This window comes from Moschus berezovskii, chromosome 6 (assembly GCF_049115385.1).
Source record: "Moschus berezovskii isolate FMDL1 chromosome 6, NW_MosBer_1.0, whole genome shotgun sequence".
Lineage (NCBI taxonomy): Eukaryota > Metazoa > Chordata > Mammalia > Artiodactyla > Moschidae > Moschus > Moschus berezovskii.
The window spans coordinates 108,060,606-108,082,444 of record NC_142465.1 but is presented as its reverse complement, the minus strand read 5'-3'; the positions used below and the strand labels follow the sequence as shown (position 1 = coordinate 108,082,444).

Here is a 21,839-nt window from a genome sequence, read left to right as displayed (position 1 = left end):
GTGAGGGACAGGGAAGGCTGGCGTGCTGCAGTCCGTGGGGTCACAAAGAGTCAGACACAACTGAGCAACTGAACAGCAAGAGCTGGGACCAGAGGCGCATCCACCTTGGAACGCGTGCAGAGTGGGAGAGCTCCTGGTTCCCATCCCACTACCTGTTTCTCCTTCAGCATCCTATCTACCCTGCTCCCTGACGTTTTTTAAAGTCAAAACATGCAATTTTTCAAGTTCAGCTTTTTCCTTGGTAGTGAATCGTCCGGTCAGTAAATACGAGGAGGACTCGGGCTATGGGAGCACCGGGAAGTTGATACTCTCTGCTGAAGGAGTAGCTTCCCACTGAGTTTCTCGGCGCCCCACGCCACCAACAGCACCTCGTCCTGGGGAGAAGCATCAGGCGATCGTCAGAAGAGAGACAGCTATTAATAATTCTCTGGCCCCAGACCTGCTTTCCCACAGAGACCTTAGAGACTACTCAAAGTTGGAGGTGGGGTGATGATGGATAGTGGGCGACAGCCTTTGAATTATTGAGCAGTTATATAAAACTTCTATCCATTTCTCCTTCCCTCTACCCGGCTAAAACTCCCCACCAACGCAACTCAGGGCAACTCATGCCGTTTGCATCCAGTGTTATCTTCCCTGAAGGTTCTTATCCAGCGGAAGCAGAAAGGCCTAAAAATGCAGCCCTCCCTGGTTCCGGTGAGAACAAGGCTGAATCTGTCAGCACTAGATTCATGTAGCTCTGGTGGACCAGCCCAAGAGTTTTTGCCCAGGTGTCCAGGTCCTTGGGTTCTGAACCTGGCCTTGCCACCCAGCGGCTGTGTGACCTTGGGCAAGTCACTCAAGCTCTCTGAGCTACTTTCATCCTCGGTGAAGGGGCAGGAGAGGGCAGTGGATGAGATGATGTCTAAATCCTTTCCAGCTTCATTGTCCAGTGCCTGCGCTGAGTACAGTCTCTCTTAGGGGTGAAAAGGATCTGGTGTGAAAGCCTGGGCTCCTTCTCCACTCCCCAGCCCCCACCTCAGCACCCGGCTCAGAGCAGCCCGGCCATCTCAACCTGGATGAACCACCAGCCTTTGACGAGAGGATAGATTGGCCTTTATTGTGCGCCCAGGAAGGTCCGGGAGCAGAGTGCGCATGCGCGGGGCAGAGAGCACCGAGCCTGGGGAATGCAGCGGGTGTCCGCAGCAGGCGGGCAGCGCGTCACGGGCTGCATTTCCTGGGGGAGCACTTGCACTGCAGGGCGTTGAGGACCACGTGGTGGATGATAGAGCCGTTGGTGCAGCGCAGGGGCACCTGCATGGGCTCCGTGCGCGTGGGCGAGCAGCAGGAACACTGGTCCTGCACGTCCTCCGTGTCGATGGAGTACAGGGCTTTGCTGGTGCATCTTCCCTGCAGCGGGAAAGACAGAGGCAGCGACACGGGTGATAGAGAGTCCCACGGTGGGGAGGGCTCTGGGGCAGCCCGCTTCCTGCACCTGCCGTCCTCCAGGCCTGGCCTCAGCCAGAGGAACCCAGGACAGCCAGGCAGTGTGTCTGAGAGGCCTCCCCTAATTGGAACTCTCACACCCAGCCCTGTAGCTGCAATTTCTATGCATGTTTGATGGATCTCCAGGGAAGGCAGCTCCCGTGTTCCATAAGTAACCCTCCATTCTCTTCAAAAGAAGCTTTGAATCATTGCTGATTTTTTTTTTATCTTCTGGGTCAAAAGTTCTCAGTTACTTCAATAAAACATTTGCTTTCAAAAGGAAAAAAAAATTCCTAGTTTCTTTCACATCTCCTCCCTGTGAACTTCCCAGATCTTTCCACAATGTATCTAAAGAGAGGGGTTCAAATGAAGAGACACGTCCTCTGAACCGAGGACCCCGTACCTGGCAGTACTGAATGTCCACTTCCTCTTCAGATTTGCAGTCTCCCACCTTGATGTACTGCACCCTGGCTGTGATGTCCTTGCACTCGGGCTCCTCACCTACAGGGCAGGTGAGAGACGGGACCTGTTCTCCCATTCGACATTGTCCACCCCAGTTCCCTTATTCACTAGACATAGGTCAGTTTCACAGTAACCAGGTCATCACAGCCAGTTACGGAGAGGGCAAGTCAGTGATCCTGGCTCCCCTCAGCTTCTCCTGCAAAGTCGCTTCAGTCGTGTCCTACTCTTTGCAACCCCATGGACTGCGACTCACCAGGCTACTCTATCCATAATGATTTCCCAGTCAAGAATACTACAGTGGGTTGTCACTCCCTTCTCCAGGGGATCTTCCTGACCCAGGGATCGAACTTGCATCTCCTGCATTGGCAGGCAGGTTCTTAACCACTAGAACCACCTGAGAAGCCCAGCTTCTCCTGACCCTTCACAATCAGAGATAAAGATATCACTGGGTTGAACTCACTTAATGGCACAATTCTAACTGCAACAGGCGCCTAGATTCACCGTGCTTTGGTGATGTTGATGAATAAGACTTACTTTTATACAATTGTAGACTCTAAAAGCCATAATGATCAGAGCAATCCTCCTGTGCTTATAACTCTGCATGTGTGCTGAGTTGCTCAGTTGTATCCAGCTCTGTGACACCATGGACTATAGCCTGCCAGGCTCCTCTGTTCATGGAGTTTTCCAGGCAAGAATACTGGAGAGGGTTGCCAGTTTCTTCTCCAGGGGATCTTCCCCACCCAGGGATCGAACCTGCGTCTCCTCCGTCTCCAGCATTGGCAGGCGGATTATTTACCACTGGGCCACCTGGGAAGCCTGCTTATACTATACCCAGAAGCAAACGGACAATGATGTATCCAATAAATACAATTAATATCTATCCAGCCCTGCAAATGTCATTGTCTCCCTGGGGACTGAGAAGATCCTTGAGGCCATCATGGAATCTTTTGCTTTGAGTATAGCCATCTCCTGGTCGCAGGTATGGGTTTCTTTACCACACAGGGGTTAACAGCATTCAGTTTTTAATCTCTCCTTGCCCTACTGATAATTCTAGGATTCAATGTCCGCTCACCATTGCCTGTCCAAACACTGGGAGTTTTCCACTCCTGGATGGCTCCAAATCTAATTCAGCCTTAACTACATATTAGCCAGCCTCCCAATTTCCAAATAATTTCATTTTAAAGCAAAAGCCTGCCAACCACATTAAGAGGGTGAATGAGGAAAACATATTGAAGCCAACAGACGGTAGATTTAAATCCCCGAGCCTGGCTTATTTTCCTTATGGAGGGTCCCCGTCACCTGAAAGCACTGAAGCCCCCGTTTGGCCTCATTGCTAGTTTTGCAGATAACAGCCTCGGCCAGATTGCCCCTGCAGCACACCTAGAGAAAAATGCGTCTCTTCCTGGATGGTCTCCTGATCTCAGCCGTGCAGACAGGAATCACAGAGAGAGGCTCTCAGAGTGTGTCCCTCAGTCTGCAGCTTGGTTACAGCAACTCCAGGGACTGTCGGGGTGAGCCGTCAGGAGACGAACAATGACTGACCACTGAAGGTATTCAAGTTTTCACGCTTCCTTTCTTTTCCCCAGGGACTTCCCTGGTGGCTCAGATGGTAAAGAATCTGCCTGCAAAGCAGGAGACCAAGTTCAATTCCTGGGTCAGAAAGATCCCCTAGAGAAAGGAATGGCTACCCACTCCAGTATTCTTGCCTGGAGAATTACATGGACAGCGGAGCCTGGTGGGCTGTAGTCCATGGGGTTGCAAACAGTCGGACACAACTGAGCAACTCTTCTTTCTCTACCTCCAAATAAACATGGGAACATGGACCCAGGAATCCAAAAACAAACAAACAAACAAAAAGCTAAGTAACTAAACTGAAAACCAAAGAATAATAGTCCAGACAAGTAATTCTATACCCAGAGAATACAGCATGAACTTTGGGATTCTGAAAGGTTCATGTGCTCATGGAAACAAGAACACGTGGTGAGATGCTTCTAATGAGTAGACTGGAGCTCCGTCTCCAAAGCTGCTGCGATAACTACTGGGGGACCAACCAGTGCAACACAGTGCAAAGTCAGGAAAAGCCAAGGACTTCCCTGGTGGCCCAGTGGTAAAGAATCTGCCTGCCAACACAGGGGATACAGGTTCGATCCCTAGTCCAGGAAGATCCCACATGCCTCAGGGCGTCTAAGGCCATGCTCCGACTACGGAGCTCAGCAACAAGAGACGCCACCACAGTGAGAAGCCTGCACACTGCAACTAAAGGTAGCCCTGGCTCTGCACAACTAGAGAAAGCCTGGGAACAGCAATGAAGACACAGCGCAGCCAAAAGTAAAATTAATTAATTTAAAAAAAGAACAGGCGAGGGTGAAGGAGAGGAGATTAGTAAAACTGGTTAACGAGACCAGCCTTATCAGTCCTTGAGAAGACTGTGTCTCTCTGCAGCCCCACAGCTAGCTTCTCGCTTCCCCTTCTCTCTGGGATACCCAAGGAATAGAGGTGTATTGAGTGTCTCATCTGTTGAGATCATAAATCAAGGTGCCTTGTCTTCAAGGAGCTTCAGTGGCAGAGAGAAGACATTCTCTTGTGATAGGACTGTGACCAACCCAAGACCCGGCGATTAGAAAGGCAAGTAAGAGGCTAGTGATTGCCAGGAGTCTGGAAGAAGGAAGAAGAGACTGGTTTACGGGCATCTGAAAGGGGGCTTGAGTAGGGCGCAGTCCAGGGACAGGCGAGGCAGGTGGCAGTCCCCTGCAGAATGGAACGCAATGACTGAACTACCTTTCTAGAACAAAGTTCACTTCAAGGAACATCCCCTGGACTTGATCTCATGGGTTTCAAGGGACAGTCTACTGGCAACGTACTTACATGTGTCACAGCACGTGCCAGGAATTTTCACGACTTTCCCCTAAGAAAACAGCGAAGTCCTGAGTTAGGCACAAATAGTACACAGTGGACACTTTCCGTCACTGCAGGCCAAGTCCCGCCCCTGGACTCACAGCCCTGAGCCCAAGTCCCCAGAAGTGAACGGGTTGTCCCATCACAAAGGGGAGCAGACTGACCACCCTGCCCGGACAGGCCGAAATGGTCCTGATTATTCCGAACTCTCTTCCAGTTGAGAGTCTCTAGGACTGTCATTTCCAAGGGAGACCATAAATCAGTTTGATCTCTCACCTCCGCATTCAAGGATCACAGATCCAGTATCCCCCAAGGGGAGGTATTTTCTTAGAGCATCATAGAGAGAGTTTCACCTCTCCATCAGGCTGTGATTTTGTAATTTTGTTGATTTTTAAACTAGGTCGGGGTTCTCCTCGAACACTGGGAATTATGGCAGAGCTGGACTGCCATTCAGAAGAACCTTCTTTTTTCAGTCAAAGATGGAGCCAGTCGAGAGGAAAGCAGGGCCCGGGCTCTGACGGCTCACCCCCTCAGCCAGACATTTGTGTTCGTTGAAGGGCGGGCAGCCCATGACCCTCTTCTCCCAAATGAACTCTCCTCTCTTGTTGACTTTGCAGAAGTGACTGTCACAGCCATCCTGGAGTTTCTCGTCACGCTGAAAGGAAAGAGAGGATGTGCACTGAGCACATCTGAAGGCAGCCCCTGGGTTTCAAAGCCACTTCGAATAGTGACCTTGACTCCCTGGAGTTGTTGAGACAACGTGGGACCATAGAACAAGAATGAGGCAGGTGCGGTCCGGCTTTGCAACCTGTTTACTGGGAACAGGGCTGTATGAAGGTAGGGAATCCCTAAACTCTTCTGACCACGTAACAGCGTAAAGAATTAAGACACAGTGGAGGTGAACTGGCCAGTCAATAGCTGAACTAGAGATGAGAGCCTCTGACGATGCGTGAACTAGGTGCCTGTCTCACCAGCCCATCCTAACTTTCACAGATCGCCATCCCTGTCACCTGACTGCCTACCCAGTCTCAGAGACAACCAAGGCTGGAGAAAATCTTAGAGGTCAACCAGCTCTCAATCATGGGGGCCCACCAGCTATCCCCTTGTCGAGGAAAGTGACAAAATAACTAAATCAAAGAGAAAATCCTATACCTTCTAAAGGTTATCCATCTTTTCTTTATAAAAAATCAGAAATAGGTATGAAAAGAAGTCAATATCGACCCAAACTTGGCCCCCTCTTTCTTGAAGGAAAGATCCCCACTCAGGGAGGCAGACGGTGATCTGAGGAGACACTCTGGACTTCCACTTGCCCCCACCTTCAGCATCAGGATCTGTCCCCCTCGCAGCTGGATGGTGCATGCCGTAGGCAGGCATCTCCCGCAGCATTCGCCCTGGAGCTTCTCTTCCACGTAACCCTGGAACCAGGAGAAAATGCAGCCTCTGTGAACCTCCCCCGAAGACCCCGTTCATAAGTGAGCCAAACTGTAAATGATTTCGTCATACCCAGCAGCTCCAACCAGAAATCTGGGGTCATCCTCGTCCCTGCTCTTTCTCATCTGCTGCCTCGCCCCTCACCCACACAGCACCAGATCTCGCCAAAAAATGCGTCTTGAACTCATCCACTGCTTGTCATTCCAAGGCCCTCTGTCACCACCTAGTCCACGCGATCATCATCCACCCCTGGACTTTGTCACCGTGGAAACCATCTTCCTGCCTCCATCCCTTTCCCTTTACAGTAGGGAAAAGGCTGTAGCCTCCAGACCACAGGATTTCACAGTTTTACAAAAATGCCCCCAAATCTAGGCAACCACACAGGGTAACCAACTTTTTATTTTTGCAAAGAATTTTCAAACATGTTAACCAAATAAGAATCAAAAACCGACCATCATTGCGTTAAAATTAAGGCTCTTTTACCTTTCCCCACCATGCCAAAAGGGACTTCCCTGGTGGCTCAGACAGCAAAGAATCTGCCTGCCATGCGGGAGAACCAGGTCCCTGGATCGGGAGGATCCCTCGGAGAAGGGAATGGCAACCCACCCCAATATTCTCGCCTGGAGAATTCCATGGACAGAGGAGCCTGGCGGGCTATACTCTATGGGGTCGCAAAGAGTCGGACATGACTGAACAACTAACACTTTCACACCATGCCAAAAAGGAAAAAAAAAAACAGGAAGAACAAAACTTAGTAAAATTTTTTAAAAAATACATTTAGCTATGTGAAGGCCAACTACGGTGTCATTTTTTTCATCTTCCTACATTTAGTAATGACCATTTAGAGATTCATTCCTTGGAGTCCTGAGGTTTTTCTGCTGTGAATCTCTAGCAGGTCAGTCTGGAGTCCCGGGCAGAAGACCTGGCTGTCTCACAGGGCTCCCGTGTTGACTGCAGAGACACTGAAGGCTCCTAGCCAGCAGGGAAGTGAGGAGTCTGTGAGTGTGCATGGAACCCATCAGGGAGGCTGCAGAGAAAGCCAGTGAGGACTGAGCATCCAGCAGAACAGGGCGGCTGGATGGGCCCCGGCTACACACACATGCTTGGAAGGACACTGCTGACATTTGAGGCCATGGGGTGAGCTTTAGCTGTGTTTTCAAAATCACACGATTCCTGAAGGTGTGGACCGTGATGGATGGGAGAGGAAGAGAGAGATGAGAAAAACAGCATGAATGCATGCAACTGGTTATTATCAGAACGAGGAAATAAAATGGGGTTGACATCAGACAGGATTTCATGGGAGCCTGGATTGGGGCATTTTCTAGTGAGTGCTAGAAGAGACTAGGAAACACCCTCTATCAGCCCCAAATCTTTACAGGAGACATGAGGGGTGGGGGACAAATGGAGGAGGGGGCTGCAAAGTGGAGGCTCCACCCACACCCCAGAGGGTCCAAGGGCATGGTGAAGCCAAGGACAAGGAAAGGTAGGGGGCGTCGTGGGAGGGAAAGGGACAGGAGGAGGTGGAGGGTGGGGTGGGAGGTGAGAGGAGAGGGCAGTGACTTCAGAGGAGCAGTGGGCTGGGGAAGGGGAGGGGAGGGAGCAGGCTGACCTCACTCGCAGGAGAGAGGAGACCTGAGAGGCGAGAACACAGGTGCACGGGTGACAGGCGAGTCTGAGCGCAGCTGGGCCTCCGGCCAATGCTGACCGGACACCCACTGCCCAGCCACCGGGTGGACCAGGAGGAGCACAGAGCTGACCGGACTTGCGCTGGAGCATCCAATCAGGAAGGGCCAGGCATCCCACCAACCACAGAACTCACAGGTCAGAGCAGCCAATGAGCCCTGCTCCCCTGCCCAGGGATGCCCCCCAGGCTCTTCTCACAGGTGTCTCCCAGCCCTTTTCACAAACTGCGTCGGCCACTCGAGGACCCCAGTCCTATCTCCCCACTGCCGTTCCTCTATTTTCCTTTTCTCACCCTCTTTTTAAACTTTTTCTTTGTGAATACACTTATTAACATCGGTCCCATGCACAGCTTACAACTGATAATGAATAGTGAATATGGGCTTCCCAGGTGGCGCTAGTTGTAAAGAAAACTCGCCTGCCAATGCAGGAGACATAGGAGACGCAGGTCCGATCCCTGGGTCGGGAAGATCCCCTGGAGGAGGGCATGGCAACCCACTCCAGTATTCTTGCCTGGAGAATCCCATGGACAGAGGAGCCTGGAGAGTCACGGTCCACGGGGTTGCAAAGAGTCAAACACAACTGAAGCGACTTAGCACATTCGCACAGTGATAATAAAATATTTTAAACCTTGCACTTCAAACTATGTGGGTTACTTTCAAATGTCTTTTGACATTGATTTCTAACATATTGGTTTCTTAACACAGTGTTAAGAGAACAGAGTCTGTATGATTTCAATACCTTTAGACCATGAAGTTTTTGCACATTGTTTTATGTCCCTGGACGTGTTCCAGTGTCTCCTGGTTTATAGTCTATGGGAACTTGAACACAATTTTGAATCTTGCTGTTGTGTGAGAATTGTATAAAAATTACGTTGAATTGGTTCATAGCACTTTTCAGGCCTACTGTATCCTTCTGCTTCTCTATCTGTTCATTCTAGTAATTTTTGAGAGTTTGATGTTGAAACTCCAACTAAAAATCTTAATTTATCCACTTTAAAAAATAACTGCAATATCTAGTAGAACTATTTTTAAAAGCCTTTAAAAAAGAGAAACTACTCTTTTCTTTTTTTGAAAAGCCACTGCCCTTACTCTTGCTGATCTGCCAGTCTGTCCCCATTCCCCCTCCTGGGTGGTCACTGCTGAAGGTCAATCGAAGGTCATGCTCCTCCGGGAGGCCGTCTCAGTGTTCCCGGACAAGGTCATGTCTCTTCCCCTTGCCTTCCTTTGTCTCTACGAGCACAGACCACCAGCACAGACCGCCGGCTGCTGGGCGCCTTGAGGTACAAGCCTCGTCTCCCCTGGAGGAGACAGAGGGCCCACGATTCTGGTGATGCTAACAGTTCCATCTGACATTTGCAGTTCAAACAGACTGACCTAAACTTGATCCAGCACAGCTCCCCACGTGCAGGAGGCCTCCCAGAGGTCCAGGGAAGGATGCTGAGTGAGAAGGGGCATATGAGGCAGAGCCCAGCAAAGACTGAGAGACACACTGCAGAGCTGATCTCCAGGATCTCAAGGGGGAGGAAGTGAGTTCACTGCCCTGTGTGTGTGTGTGTGATGTGCTTGGTTGCTCAGTTGTGTCTGACTCTTTGCAACCCTACGGACTGTGACCTTCCAGGCTCCTCTGTTCATGGGATTCTCCAGGCAAGAACACGGGAGTGGGTTGCCATTGCCTTCTCCAGGGGATCTTCCCCATCCAGGGATTAAAACCACTATCTCCTGCACTGGGAGGCGGATTCTTTACCATCTGAGCCACCAGGGAAGCCCACACTGCCCTGAGGAGATGCAATTTTGGAGAAGAGGAGGAGTACACAGACTAAAGCAGGCTTTGGATTTAAAAATATTTAGAAACCTATGTCTAGACTGGATTCTAAAACTGGGTATCTATGGATGCAGAGGAGGTGACTGTGCCATCCTCTGACCACCAGAGGGCGCCAGTAAAGAGCACGCTCATCCCCATGACCGCTTCCTGCAGGACAGTGGGTGTGGACCTCCCTCTCCGGGCACTGATTGTAATTCCATCGACATTCAGGTGAAGGGGTGCCACAGACTTCAGACAGCATCATTCCTTCCTATATTCAAGCCCAGATGTATCAGGGGAGTTGTCTCCCTCTCTCTCTCTCTCACACACACACACACTTGCACTGGAAACCCTAAAACAACTGGGATTTTAAATTTCAAAAAAGCAAAAACACATATTTTGCTCCCTTCTTCCTAACTGAGGCAGGGATGTTCTCCTTGAGCCGTTCTATCAGAAACAATGTGTATCCGATAGACCCCTTCATTCCCCATGTATATTATTAAGCCCCTCCTTGGAGCCTCACACAGGGCCCAGGTGCAGAACACCCTGCCCTCAAGAGTGCTGACCGCCCCGGCTCCAGTGTTCCTCATCCCTCCCCCATCGCCCCTCCCCTCCGGCCACCGCATCGCTCCTCTGATGAGAGATTCCTCTCCGGGAACCATCCAGCCCCCAACCACTGCTCCACCACCTAAAAGAGTGGTTACATTATGTATTCTGTGCATCCAGCTCACAAGAAACTCATCCAACCAACTGTATTTTCTAAGACAGCAGGAGCCCCAAATGCAGGGGGCAGCCTGCGGAAGAAGCCAAGGCATTCTCCTCAGCATTGGGTGCAGCTCTGTGTGGGGGAGGGGGGGTTTGCTAAGAGTCGTGATTAAACCAGTGAAGTGCATGCTCTCCTCTGCTCCACTAGAAATGATGATTCCACATCCCAGATCCCACCTGTGGAGGTATTCAAAGCAAACACCATCATCGTGACCTAAACGGGGTGAACTATTTTAGATCACCCCAGTGTCCAATAGGGCTTCCCTGGTGGCTCAGTAGTAAACAGTCTGCCTGCAATGCTAGAGATCTGGATTCAATCCCTGGGTCAGGAACATCCCCTGGGGAAGGAAATGGCAACCCACTCCAGTATTCTTGCCTGGGAAATCCCACGGACAAAGGAGCCTGGCGGGGTGCAGTCCATGGGGTCACACAGAGTCGGACAACAATGTGCAATAATAAAAGTATACTTTGAGGCAGGTCCACTCCAGAGACTGTTGTGTAGAAAACTGCACATAGCAAGTGTCTGATGAATAATTGTGGGTTAACTGGTAACTGTCAGATAAATATCTGACTGATTTTTAATGCTTTCAAAGATCAGTAGTGATGTTACTTAAAATGTTGCTTAAAAAAGAATACAGAATTGTGAATATGGTCTCAGCCTTGCAAATACAGGGAAAAAATGCTTAAAATGTATAAAACTAAGCTATAATTATTTCTGAGAAATGCAATCTGGGTAGGTGACTTTTAGTCCCTTCCTGACAGTTGTCAGATACTGTCCATAATCAGAAAATCATGAAAGTTTTTATTTAAATATCCTAGTGAGGTCCCAGAAGGCAATGGCAAGCCACTCCAGTACTCTTGCCTAGAAAATCCCATGGATGGAGGAGCCTGGCAGGCTGCAGTCCGTGGGGTCGCTAAGGGTCGGACATGACTGAGCGACTTCACGTTCACTTTTCACTTTCACACATTGGAGAAGGAAATGGCAACCCACTCCAGTGTTCTTGCCTGGAGAATCCCAAGGATGGGGGAGCCTGGTGGGCTTCCGTCTATGGGGTCGCACAGAGTCGAACACGACTGAAGTGACTTAGCAGCAGCAATGAGGTCCCATTGCCTGGGTCCTAAAAGTACCCAGCTGACCCCCCGTGCCCCCAACTGCAGCCTCTCTTACCGCGGGGCAGGCCTGGCAGGTGGTCTGCCTGCACTCCAGCTTGAATCCGGAGATGACCCCCGCCTGGACGGAGCAGCGGCAGGTCATGCATGCGTCAACCATCACAGTCTTCCCGGGCTGGAACCAGGGGGACCAGGGTCAGGCCTCCTGGCAGCCCAGTCCCCCAACCCCTGACTGCCCTCAGCCCCAGGAGCCTCCTGTCTTAGGTGTGGGGCCCGGCTGCTCAAAGCTGCTAGGAGCCATCATCACCCCAATTCTCCTGCGTTCCCCAGAGGCCACTCCCTCCCCCACTCTCCCCTCTCAAGGATGGCAGTGGTGAGAGTGAGGGCTTTCCCTGGGGCAGAGGGAGAGGGGACAGACTGACATCTCCCGTGCCTGGCGGCTGGGGGACCGGGAGGTGAGTGCTAGAAGGCGAAGGCGGGACCCAGGCCCTGGAGAGCTGGGGCTTCCACTCCAGGATGCCTGGGAAGCCCTAGGAGCAAGGGAAGTGCGGGTGGAGCAGATCACCCCGGGTCCTGTTATTTGCACTTTCAGATGCTGCCCACCCTCCACACAGCCCCTCTCCCTGCCGCCCTGGGGAGAGGGCATCAGCTCACCCCGATGATGGTGCCATTGAGCACGCAGGCCTGCACGGGCTCTGGGGAGAGACAGGAGCACATGAGTGATCGGAACACACCTGGTGGAGACCTGCAACCCGGCTGCTCCACTGGGCTGGGCCTCTCTCCTCCACCTGCCAGGCCTTTCCCCGCCCCACACCAGGCACTGTGGGTCCTCCTGCCCACGTGGCCACACTGACCCCAGGCCCCCCAAGGATGGGCAGCTGCCTGCTCCCCACCCTCCAGTCCCCTGGACCCCTGGAGGGGAGGGTACTTGTTTAAGTGATTCACACTGACGGAGCAAGAGAAAGGGTGCTGGGCTTGTGAAGGAATGAAAATCTGCTTTGGAAAAGTCCCACGATAAAATCACACAAAGAATTAGGGCAGGAGGTGGTGAGAGTTGTTTCCTGTTGCTGCTGCTATTGGTTGTTTGGCTGACTGTTTGTTTGATTGGTTGGTTGGTTGCTTGCTTGGTTGCTTGCTTGCTTGATTGATGGTTGGTTGGTTGATTTGTTGTTTGGTTGACTGGTTGGTTGGTTGGTTGGTTGGTGGGGTTAGGAGATGGACAGCTGTAATACCTTCTCCAGAAGAACAATGGAGAAGGCATTTCTAGAATCAGAGAAGCCTGAATCCAATCCCAGTTCTACCACTCAGGTGAGCAAATGCGGGAATCATAGTACTCACTGTGATTGTCATGGGATGACACGGTACAAAGCCAGCACTGAGCTCAGTGATGACCTTCAGGAATTGTCCTACTTCTCTCCTCCCATTTGCTTTCTCCCCAAAACATTAGGAATGGACAGGAAGATTTGATCCTGCCCATTTCCCTAAGCTGCTCCAAAGGCAAGGATTCAGGAGCCCTTCTGAGCCTTTTTGCTGGCCTGGTGGCATGTCTTACCACAGCGACAGGTGGGGCAACAGCCCAAGGTCTGACAGCGCAGCTGGGAGCCCAAGGGGCAGACGGGGACGTCCAGCTGGGGGCAGGAGACGTTCCTCTGCTGCACAAAGACTTCCTCCTTGACTCGGACACACTCGTGGATGAGGCAGGGGTTCTCGCGGGAGGCCCAGTGAGAGCCAACCTGTGGGCAGAGCACCTGAGTGGGTTGCGGGGCCTGAGGTCCCGCTGGGAGTGGGTGGTCCCCTCAGGAGCTGGGGTGGGCCCTGGAGGTGAGCCTGGCTCCAAAGCTAAGCCCTGACCACAGGGGGAGGCCCCTGGAGGGAATGACAGCTCATCCAGGTCCTTCAGTGAACCTGGGTCAGACTCCCCCCAACCAAGAACCCAGCTCAGAGCCACGTTTGCTCTCAAGACAGTCTCGAGACACCAGAGGAAGCACCTGAGGATGCCTGAGGGTTCTCCCTCCACCCTCAGCCCGGCTGGGATCTGAGTGACCAAGAATAGCTGCGTGGGGAGACAGCGGAGGGGAAACACGGGGGTCGGGGGAACCCAGCCCATCGCCCAGCCTCACACAGCCTCCCTCTGAGGGTGGGAGGCTGGCAACTGGCCCTCAGCCCTGCAATTTGTCCCCAGGCTCAAACTGCAATGGGTGGCCTGTCCCCAAGGGCTGGCTCCACCATCCAGGAGCACCAAGTGTTCAGAACACGGTTCAGAAAGTCCCCCAGAGTTTCTGACTGGACAATACATGACCACGAGCACGGTCTGTGTGAGTGTCTCCCAGATGCACAAGCAGGGGCGCCCAGTCGGCCTGCTCCAGGCCCGGCAGCTTCTTTCAGGCCCGGTTCCCTTTCTTCTCTTTTCAGAGGAGGAGCAGAGAGTGCCCCAACTGCAGCCTCTGTCCTAACCCCCTTCTCTGACTCACCCTGAACACACCTTCCTGCTGCAGGCCACACTTGATTCTGATCAATAACCCGCTGAGTCCTGGACACCATATGCATTAAGAAGACCCGTTCCCCACCCACTCCTGCTGGTCCCTCATGTTTCAGAGCCACTTCTGACCCCCAAGTCTTACAGGTCAGAGGGAGACGTGAACTGGGGGAGGGAGACTCTTCCATAAACACTGATGTCAGAGCTGAGTGAGCCCTGGAGGCAGATGAGTGACTGGGAGGGAGGGGTGCTGAGCCTCAAAGGTACCATTTGTCAGCTCCACCCGCCCCCAGTACACAGCAGCCTCTGACCCTGGGGAGGATCCGCAAAACCAGCCTGATTCTGGGGTGATGGGGAGCAGGCAACTTGACAGGGAGGGAGGAAGATTGGAGCAGGGACATCCCCAGGGACCAGGACTAGAAGAGGGAGGTGGGATCCCTCGTGGGGAACTCAGCAAGTCCCTCTGTCACCACCGAGGAGGAAGAGGCTGGTGGGCCAGGGCAGGACAGTTAACCCTTTGCCCTCCCTCTAAACAGAGTGTGTTTTGGTCTCCCTGGAGGACTGAGAAGGGGAAGGCCCCAGGTGCACCTCACACCCACCCCAGCACCTGCCTCCTGAGGATCCCAGGGCTCAGCACCCCCACTTTATCCACATCAGCCAGAGTGAAAGGTCTGTTCACATCCCAGCGTCTGGGCTAAGACTCCCAGGGAGGGATCCTCTGTGTTTCAGAAAACGGCTCCAGAGCCAGTGTGAGGGCCTCTGGCCACAAAGGAGAAGCTAGGCTGCTCTGGTTCAGGGGAGGGGGATCTGGGGGTGGGAGGCCAGACAGGAGATGATAAGGGAAGGGGGGCCCACTGACATGGTCAAGGGCCACAGCCAGAGCTGCAGAAGTAGCTTGCGGGATCTGGGGACAGAAACACTGTTAGCTTCTCTGGATTGTAAATTTCTCCAACGGAAATCAGCGACAAGGTCAGAGGACACTGCCTGGGCCATCACACAGACCTCCACCAACCATCAGGGTCCTCAGGGTCACAGGTGAACAGGAGAACACAACCCCCACCCCCAGGAACTCACAGAACTCACAGGGAGAGCAACTGAGCTCCTCCCCAGATCTGGGGCAACCTTAACTAGTTCCCCAGCTGACATCTGGATAAACCGACAGCTACATTAAACTAGCCGTAGGGAAAGCAAACGGTAGGGAGTGAGCATCTGCTTTATCGAAAACAAGGCCAGTCCTGGACCCCGGATGAGGTTGGCCTGGCCCCCAGCCTCCTGCCCACCCACCCTGGCCCAGACCTACACTCTTCCACTGGGACTGGGAGTCCCCCCGCGGGGAGCCAGTCACCACCTCGCAGGCTGACGGCAGGCACCTTCCACAGCACTCACCCTCGTGGAGGACGTAGGTGAAGCCCTGAAAACACACAAAGGATGGAGTGTCAGGACAGCTGGCAGCAAAGATGCAGGTGCTCTGGTCCCCGGAGCAGGTGTTCGGAGCTCCGGGGCTTGCAGAGGACAGCCGGACCGGACGTCCTCATCTCTGCGCTCCTCCGGCCCCACGATCATGCTAAGTGGTCAGGAAGCATCGCCCGCTGAATCACTACGGGCCTCTCACCATCCATCCAGATCCAACCCTGCGCTCCGCAAGCGTCCACTCCGGACCAGGAGCAGTCCTTGTTGTTTAGTTGCTAAGTCATGTCTGACTATTTGAGAGGCCATGGACTTAGCCCACCAGGCTCCTCTGTCCATGGAATTCTCCAGGCAAGAATACTGGAGTGGGTAGCCATTTCCTTCTCCAGGGGATCTTCTTGGACCAGGGATCAAACCTGCATCTCCTGCATTGGCAGGGGGATTCTTTACCATGGAGCTACTAGGGAAGCCCCAACAGTCAGTCTACAGGGGTTTTAAAGACGTTCAGAGTTCATGCAGCAGCTGCCAGCTGACCCAACATTTATCACAGCCCAAGTCTAGAACCCCCTATTGACCAGGAGAGAACATTCAGGATGCCTGGAGTCTGGGCTCTGCTCTAACAGGGCGAGTTACCTGCACGATATGAGCGCCTTGACCCCAGGACCTCTCAGTAACTTGCAGAGCTGGGCTTCCCCAGGTCACCACTTGACACCAACCTAGTAGTTTACAGGGCACCATGAGATGAGACCAACCGTCCCCAGAAAACCGGCCAGGGAGACCAGCATCCTGCAAGGTCGAAGTCTGCCAACCCATCCTCCTTTTGGAGGTCCTCCAATCTGGCCAAAGCATGGGGGTCTTGGATTGAAACCCTCCACCGAGAACACAGAAGCAATGTACAAAGAACAGACAAAACGGTGATGTGCGAGGCTGTCCCAGGGGAGAAGGGGCCGGAACCCAGGACTGAGAGGCATCTTGGAGAGAAGGGTGTTCGGGACAGGCGTGGGTACCACCCCCGCTCTGCTCCCCCTGCGCACTCACAAGCAGCACCGAGTCACAGGACGCGCTCGACACTCAGCAACACCCCAGTTACTGCCTCTCCCGGGGACCGGGGAGCCTGAGGACCATCTCCATGGGACCTGCCAACACCCAACCCACGTCACAGCGGTGCTTGGCAAGCTGTTCTGTCTTAACAGCTGAGATCTCATTAGTTATCCTGCAGCTGGAGGTCAAACCAGTCAGTCCTAAAGGAAATCAACCCTGTTGCCAGCTATACCAGCCTACCAGCACAGCCCCAGGCTAGGAGTCAGGACTCGCCCCTGTCTGCTGGCCTCGGATGATCCGTAGAGCAACACCCCTCCGCTTTCAGCCAACTTCATCCCCTCCGCTTTCTAACAAGTGGGAAGAACAGCCCTGCCTCCTCTTCCTTCTGGAGGAGGATCATGAGGATGAATAAGACCTAAAGGCTCAGACTTCCCTGGCGGCCCAGTGGTTGGGATCCACCTGCCAATGCAGGGGACCAGGTTTCGATCCCTGGTCTGCAAAGCTTCTACATGCCGAGGGACAACGAAGCCCATGAGCCACAACTACCGAGCCCGCCTTCTGCAACTACTGAAGCCCGTGTGCCCCAGAGCGCGTGCTCCACAAGAGAGGCCACCACAAGGAGAAGCCCTCACACCGCAACTGGAGAGCAGCCTCCCCTCGCTGCAACTGGAGAAATCCCACGCACTGCAACAAAGACCCATCACAGTCAAAACAAACAAACCTCCCTGCCAAAACGCAAAACATACTGGGGGCAATTTTATAAAAACGACCTCTAAACAGCACTCTCTTCACCTGATAGCACGTTACTCCCGCTGCCTCCTGTGGCCTGTGGGGGGAGATGGAGATGGATGGGCGCGCCCCAGAGGCACCCCTGGATCCCATAGCGTCATCCTCTCCCAGGGGCCTGGCAGGCCGCCATAGCACCAGCGAAGCAGGGAGAGCCGTGGGGGCACCGAATGGGCGTCCCCGCTTCTGGATTCACTCTCAGGCTGCCCCCTCTATCAGCAAACCACACACACACTTCTGAAAACGCATCAAGAGCCTTCTCTTCACTGCTGTTGCAGGCACAGATATGTCCAAGCTCCTCTTCTTTGATCAACATTTTCTACTGAGCATAAAGCAGTAAGAACAATGTAACTGAGCAGGACCCTGTGGGGCCGTTTACAGACGGGCCTCACCCACATCCTCTGCTGGAGCTCCTCTGAAGTACCTAGGTAACGATATTTGATGCACATTTTCCAAGTTGTTTTGCAAATGTGAAAACTCCCCACCAGACAGAAGTTCTCCACTTGCTGACCATGAGCACACAGCCCCAGGCCTCCTGGGGCCTAAGGACTGATCATGTTCACCCTTATGACACCACCTGCTCCTTCACTCAGCCCATCAGAGAACCGTGTGCAAGCTAATCACATACTTTGTGACCCCCTTCCTCACCTGCCTTTTAGAAATACTTTGCCAAAACCCTTACGAGATCTTGGGGATTTTTAGGGCAAGAGTGACCTGTCTCCTTACACAGCCCTGCAATAAACCTTTCTCTGCCTCAAACTCCGATGTTTCAGTTTGTTTGGCCTCCCTGTGCATCGGGCACATGAACTTGTGCTAACAATAACAGCTTTAAACTAGCAAGAAGAATTCAACCCACAATTCCCCCGGCAGACTGTGGCTCCCTTTCTCTAGAGTCGGATCAGTGTGCAAGAATAGAGCATCCCCAAGTACACAGGTGCCTTAGTGGCCAGGCCACCACAAAAAGAATTAAAAACTGAACTGGGGGGAGGGTTCCAACTCCCAGTTACACCTCAAAGTATAAACATAGCTCGACTTCTTTACCTCAAATTATAAACACAGCTCGACTTCTGTACTTCCAATTATAAACCTGGTCTGAAAAATCACCAACCTATGTAGAAACACGATGTTACACTGACACTAGGACCATCTCAGAAAATTCAGAACACGTGTCTGGACTAGATTTAGGCTAAGAAGATGCCCGAAAAGGGAAAAGACAGGGAAAAAAAACAAGCCCAGTTTTCTTGGCTATTAATCCACCTCTCTGCTTAAACCGACTCCCCAGCCCTCTGGCCTCAAGACAACATGACAGAGATGACCATCAGCTGAGAACTGGTCACGGAAGGATGACAGAACAATGCTCGCCTAACCCAGCCCCACTTCCCTCCCAACCTTGAACCAGAGGTTCCTAAAGGGACTTTCTTGCCCGTTCCTGGGATCCCCGTCCCTACTGCCCCCACACTGCTCCCCCTTACCGGCCGGCAGCTGTCCGCACAGGGTTTCTGGGAGCACTGGGCCACACGCAGGCCCATCACAGCATCCTCCAGATCCGTGCAGGTGCAGGTATCACAGCCCTCCTCCCAGAACTGGCCCACGGGGTAGACGGTGCCTCGGTGGACGCACACCTGTAGACGCAAGGTTTCCGTGAGTGAATTCACTCAGCTCATCTAAATAAGAGGTGAGGGGGCATCTGCTGGGATCTTCCCTGGTGACTCACATGGCAAAGCGTCTGCCTATAATGCCGGTAGACCCGGGTTCAATCCCTGGGTCGGGAAGATCCCCTGGAGAAGGGAATGGCAACCCACTCCAGTACTCTTGCCTGGAAAATCCCATGGATGGAGGATCTACGTGTTGGAAGCTACTCCAGGTGCTGAGACTACAGCAGTAAGTGAAGCAGCATGGTCTCTGCCCACACTAGAGTCTGGCCTCGTCCTACCCCTGCCCATCTAACTTAGGAAGGCCCACCCCTGGAGTGGCCCCCCTGAGTCTTTCACGGCCCTTGGGTGTCCTGACCCACTATCAACGTCTGCAATCAATGTCCTGACCCACCATCACCACTGCCTTCGCTGCATTGAACTAACTTCTTCCTGTGTCCGTCGGAAAGCTATACCCTACTTCTCACGCCTAGTGATGTCCTTGGACTCAGGACCCACCCACAAATAGCCCTCTGTCCCGTGAGGAGTGGCTGAAAGTGAGGGACAGCTGGGCAGGGGCTATGAATGAGTGCTTCCTTGAGGCCCGCAAAGGACAAAGGATGGATCGAACGAAGGCTCAGGCACAGAGCGTGGGCTGTGTCTGAGACACAGGGGTCCTCTTTGGAAGAACTGTAGTCTGTGGAAGGAACGTGGGAAGTGAGATCCCAGTGGCTGGTTAGGGTTAGAACAGTAAAGCCTGGGGTGCATGCGATATACATGCTCAGACTTCATTTTCTCGGCATGAGATGCCCAAGGAAACTCTGATCACGAGGCTTAAAGACAGGTTTTAAATGATCCCAAGTGTGTGCTCCAAAGCTCCAAACAGGTGTCCATGTTCACTCACATCATAACAGCACAAATAGGTTAAAACCATTTTCCTAAACTTGCTCTAAAGAATCTGCCTGCAATGCAGGAGACCCGGGTTTGATCCCTGGGCCGGGAAAGATCCCCTGGAGAAGGGAATGGCTACCCACTCCAGTATCCTTGCCTGGAGAATCCCATGGACAGAGGAGCCTGGCGGGCTACAGTAGTTCATGGGGTCACAACAAGTCAGACATGACTGAGCGACTAACACTTTCAGTATACCCACTCGGTCTTCCAGCTTCTGTACAAGGAGCTCTTTAAAGGCAGGACCATATCTTACACCATATTTGTAACCTCAGCATGCAGCCATGCTGAGACACAGTAGTCTCTGAGTACCCCTTGAGCTAATGAGGTTCAGGCTAAGAGAGCATGCTGACGCCCCCTCGCCAGGCCACATAGCGCTCATCCGGGCAGGAAGGCACGTCTCCCATGAGAAGCGCGCGTTCGGTCATCATCCCCGCCAGGGCCACGCAGCCCTACCTTGTCAGGGAGGCAGGTGGTGGTGGCACAGCCACAGTCATTGGTGACGGTGGAGGCCAGGTACCCCAGCGGGCAGCTCACTGTGGAGTTGGCACAGTTGCAAGCGCACTCATACTCATCACAGCACCGGGTCTTCCGAAGGGCGGGCGTCCGATGCGGGGGGCAGGAGGGCAGGGATCCCTTTGGGCATTCCTCCTTCCTGCAGGCTGAGGGACAGCACAAAGTGGTACCCCAGTCCTGTGATGCTGAGCCCTGCACTCAGCCTGGGCTCTTCGGTATTCAGCTAGGATGCAAGGTCCCTGGGAACTCTAGCCCCACTGAAGTCAGAAACACATGTGAGCCCCGCTCAGGAGCCCTGGGACAGTCAATCACACCGCAAAGCAGTTAGACTGCAGGACAGTAAGGACGCTAATCCAAAGGGGAAATGTGATGTTATTTTAACAGAGATGAAGAGAAGGCTGCTGGGTGTCCAGTCCATCACCCTCCCAGGCACCTCTGGAAGGGGTGGGGTTCTTTCACCTGCAGATACTCAGAGAGGACAGATGCAGAATCTTTAAGACCCAGGTACCCCAGGCACACAGGCACTGGTTAGCATTTTTACAAGCTGGTAGCTTATGAGATCTTATTCCCATCTCAGTACCTGAAATAATAAATACCCTACAGTTTTACGTCCTTCAACAATGATGAATGAAAAACAGCAAATCCACAGCGTCATTTCATCAAGGTCAAAACCTACCCCATGTCTTTGCCTGTTCCCAGCTTCCTCCAGATATAAAGTGCTTCTCTCACCCTCAAGGGTTTCCATGTATGAACTGAAGTGAGATTCCAAATCAACAGGACGGTAAGTAGGCATTGACTTTAGGTGGGTATACTCAGCAGCTTAACACAGAATGTGGTTTCTTAACATGTCCAGGACTTTCTTTAGTCCAATCCTAGGCTTAAATTGGTAGTACTTAGAATTTAAATATATAAACATACAGGGAGTGAAAACAATCTATAAATTTATTTGGGAATAAGCTCCAATACTTTGGCTACCTGATGCGAAGAGCCAACTCATTGGAAAAGACCCTGATAGTGGGAAAGATTGAAGGCAGGAGGAGAAGGGGACAACAGAGAACTAGATGGTTTGATAGGATCACCAACTCAGTGGACATGAATTTGAGCAAACTCTGGGAGACAAAGAAGGGCAGAGGAGCCTGGCGTGCTGCAGTCCCTGGGGCCACAAAGAGCCAGATGTGACAGCAACTGAACAACACAGATCCAGTGATGAGGACAAGCCAAGGGTGCACTCCTTCCCCTCCACGGTTTATGGGAGGATGGGAGTAAATAAAAATGAGATATGGAGGCTTCTTCACCTCAGGTCCAACTGCCTCCTAATAAACCCAAGAGGGGGATGCCTGCAGCTGTGCCCACACCTGCTCCCCCATCACAGCCTGTGGCTGGGAGGAGTCTTAGAGGATTCAGTCCAGGTGTGACCTTGACCCTTT

At 52.7% G+C, this 21,839-nt stretch overlaps 1 protein-coding gene across 1 annotated transcript in view; it reads right to left on the bottom strand.

Annotated features, from left to right (window-relative positions):
• Positions 1-1,069: 1,069 nt before the first annotated feature.
• VWF (von Willebrand factor) overlaps positions 1,070-21,839 on the bottom strand; it is a 124,839-nt gene continuing 104,069 nt past the window's right edge. The window contains exons 42-52 of the mRNA XM_055394198.2: positions 20,353-20,558; positions 18,790-18,939; positions 15,384-15,494; positions 13,160-13,340; positions 12,262-12,302; positions 11,666-11,782; positions 6,135-6,233; positions 5,345-5,473; positions 4,789-4,828; positions 1,865-1,962; positions 1,070-1,386 (exon numbers count right to left, since the gene is read on the bottom strand). Coding sequence (XP_055250173.2) covers positions 1,198-1,386; positions 1,865-1,962; positions 4,789-4,828; positions 5,345-5,473; positions 6,135-6,233; positions 11,666-11,782; positions 12,262-12,302; positions 13,160-13,340; positions 15,384-15,494; positions 18,790-18,939; positions 20,353-20,558 — 1,361 coding nt within the window. The 3' untranslated portion in view covers positions 1,070-1,197. The remainder of the gene's footprint in view (positions 1,387-1,864; positions 1,963-4,788; positions 4,829-5,344; positions 5,474-6,134; positions 6,234-11,665; positions 11,783-12,261; positions 12,303-13,159; positions 13,341-15,383; positions 15,495-18,789; positions 18,940-20,352; positions 20,559-21,839) is intronic.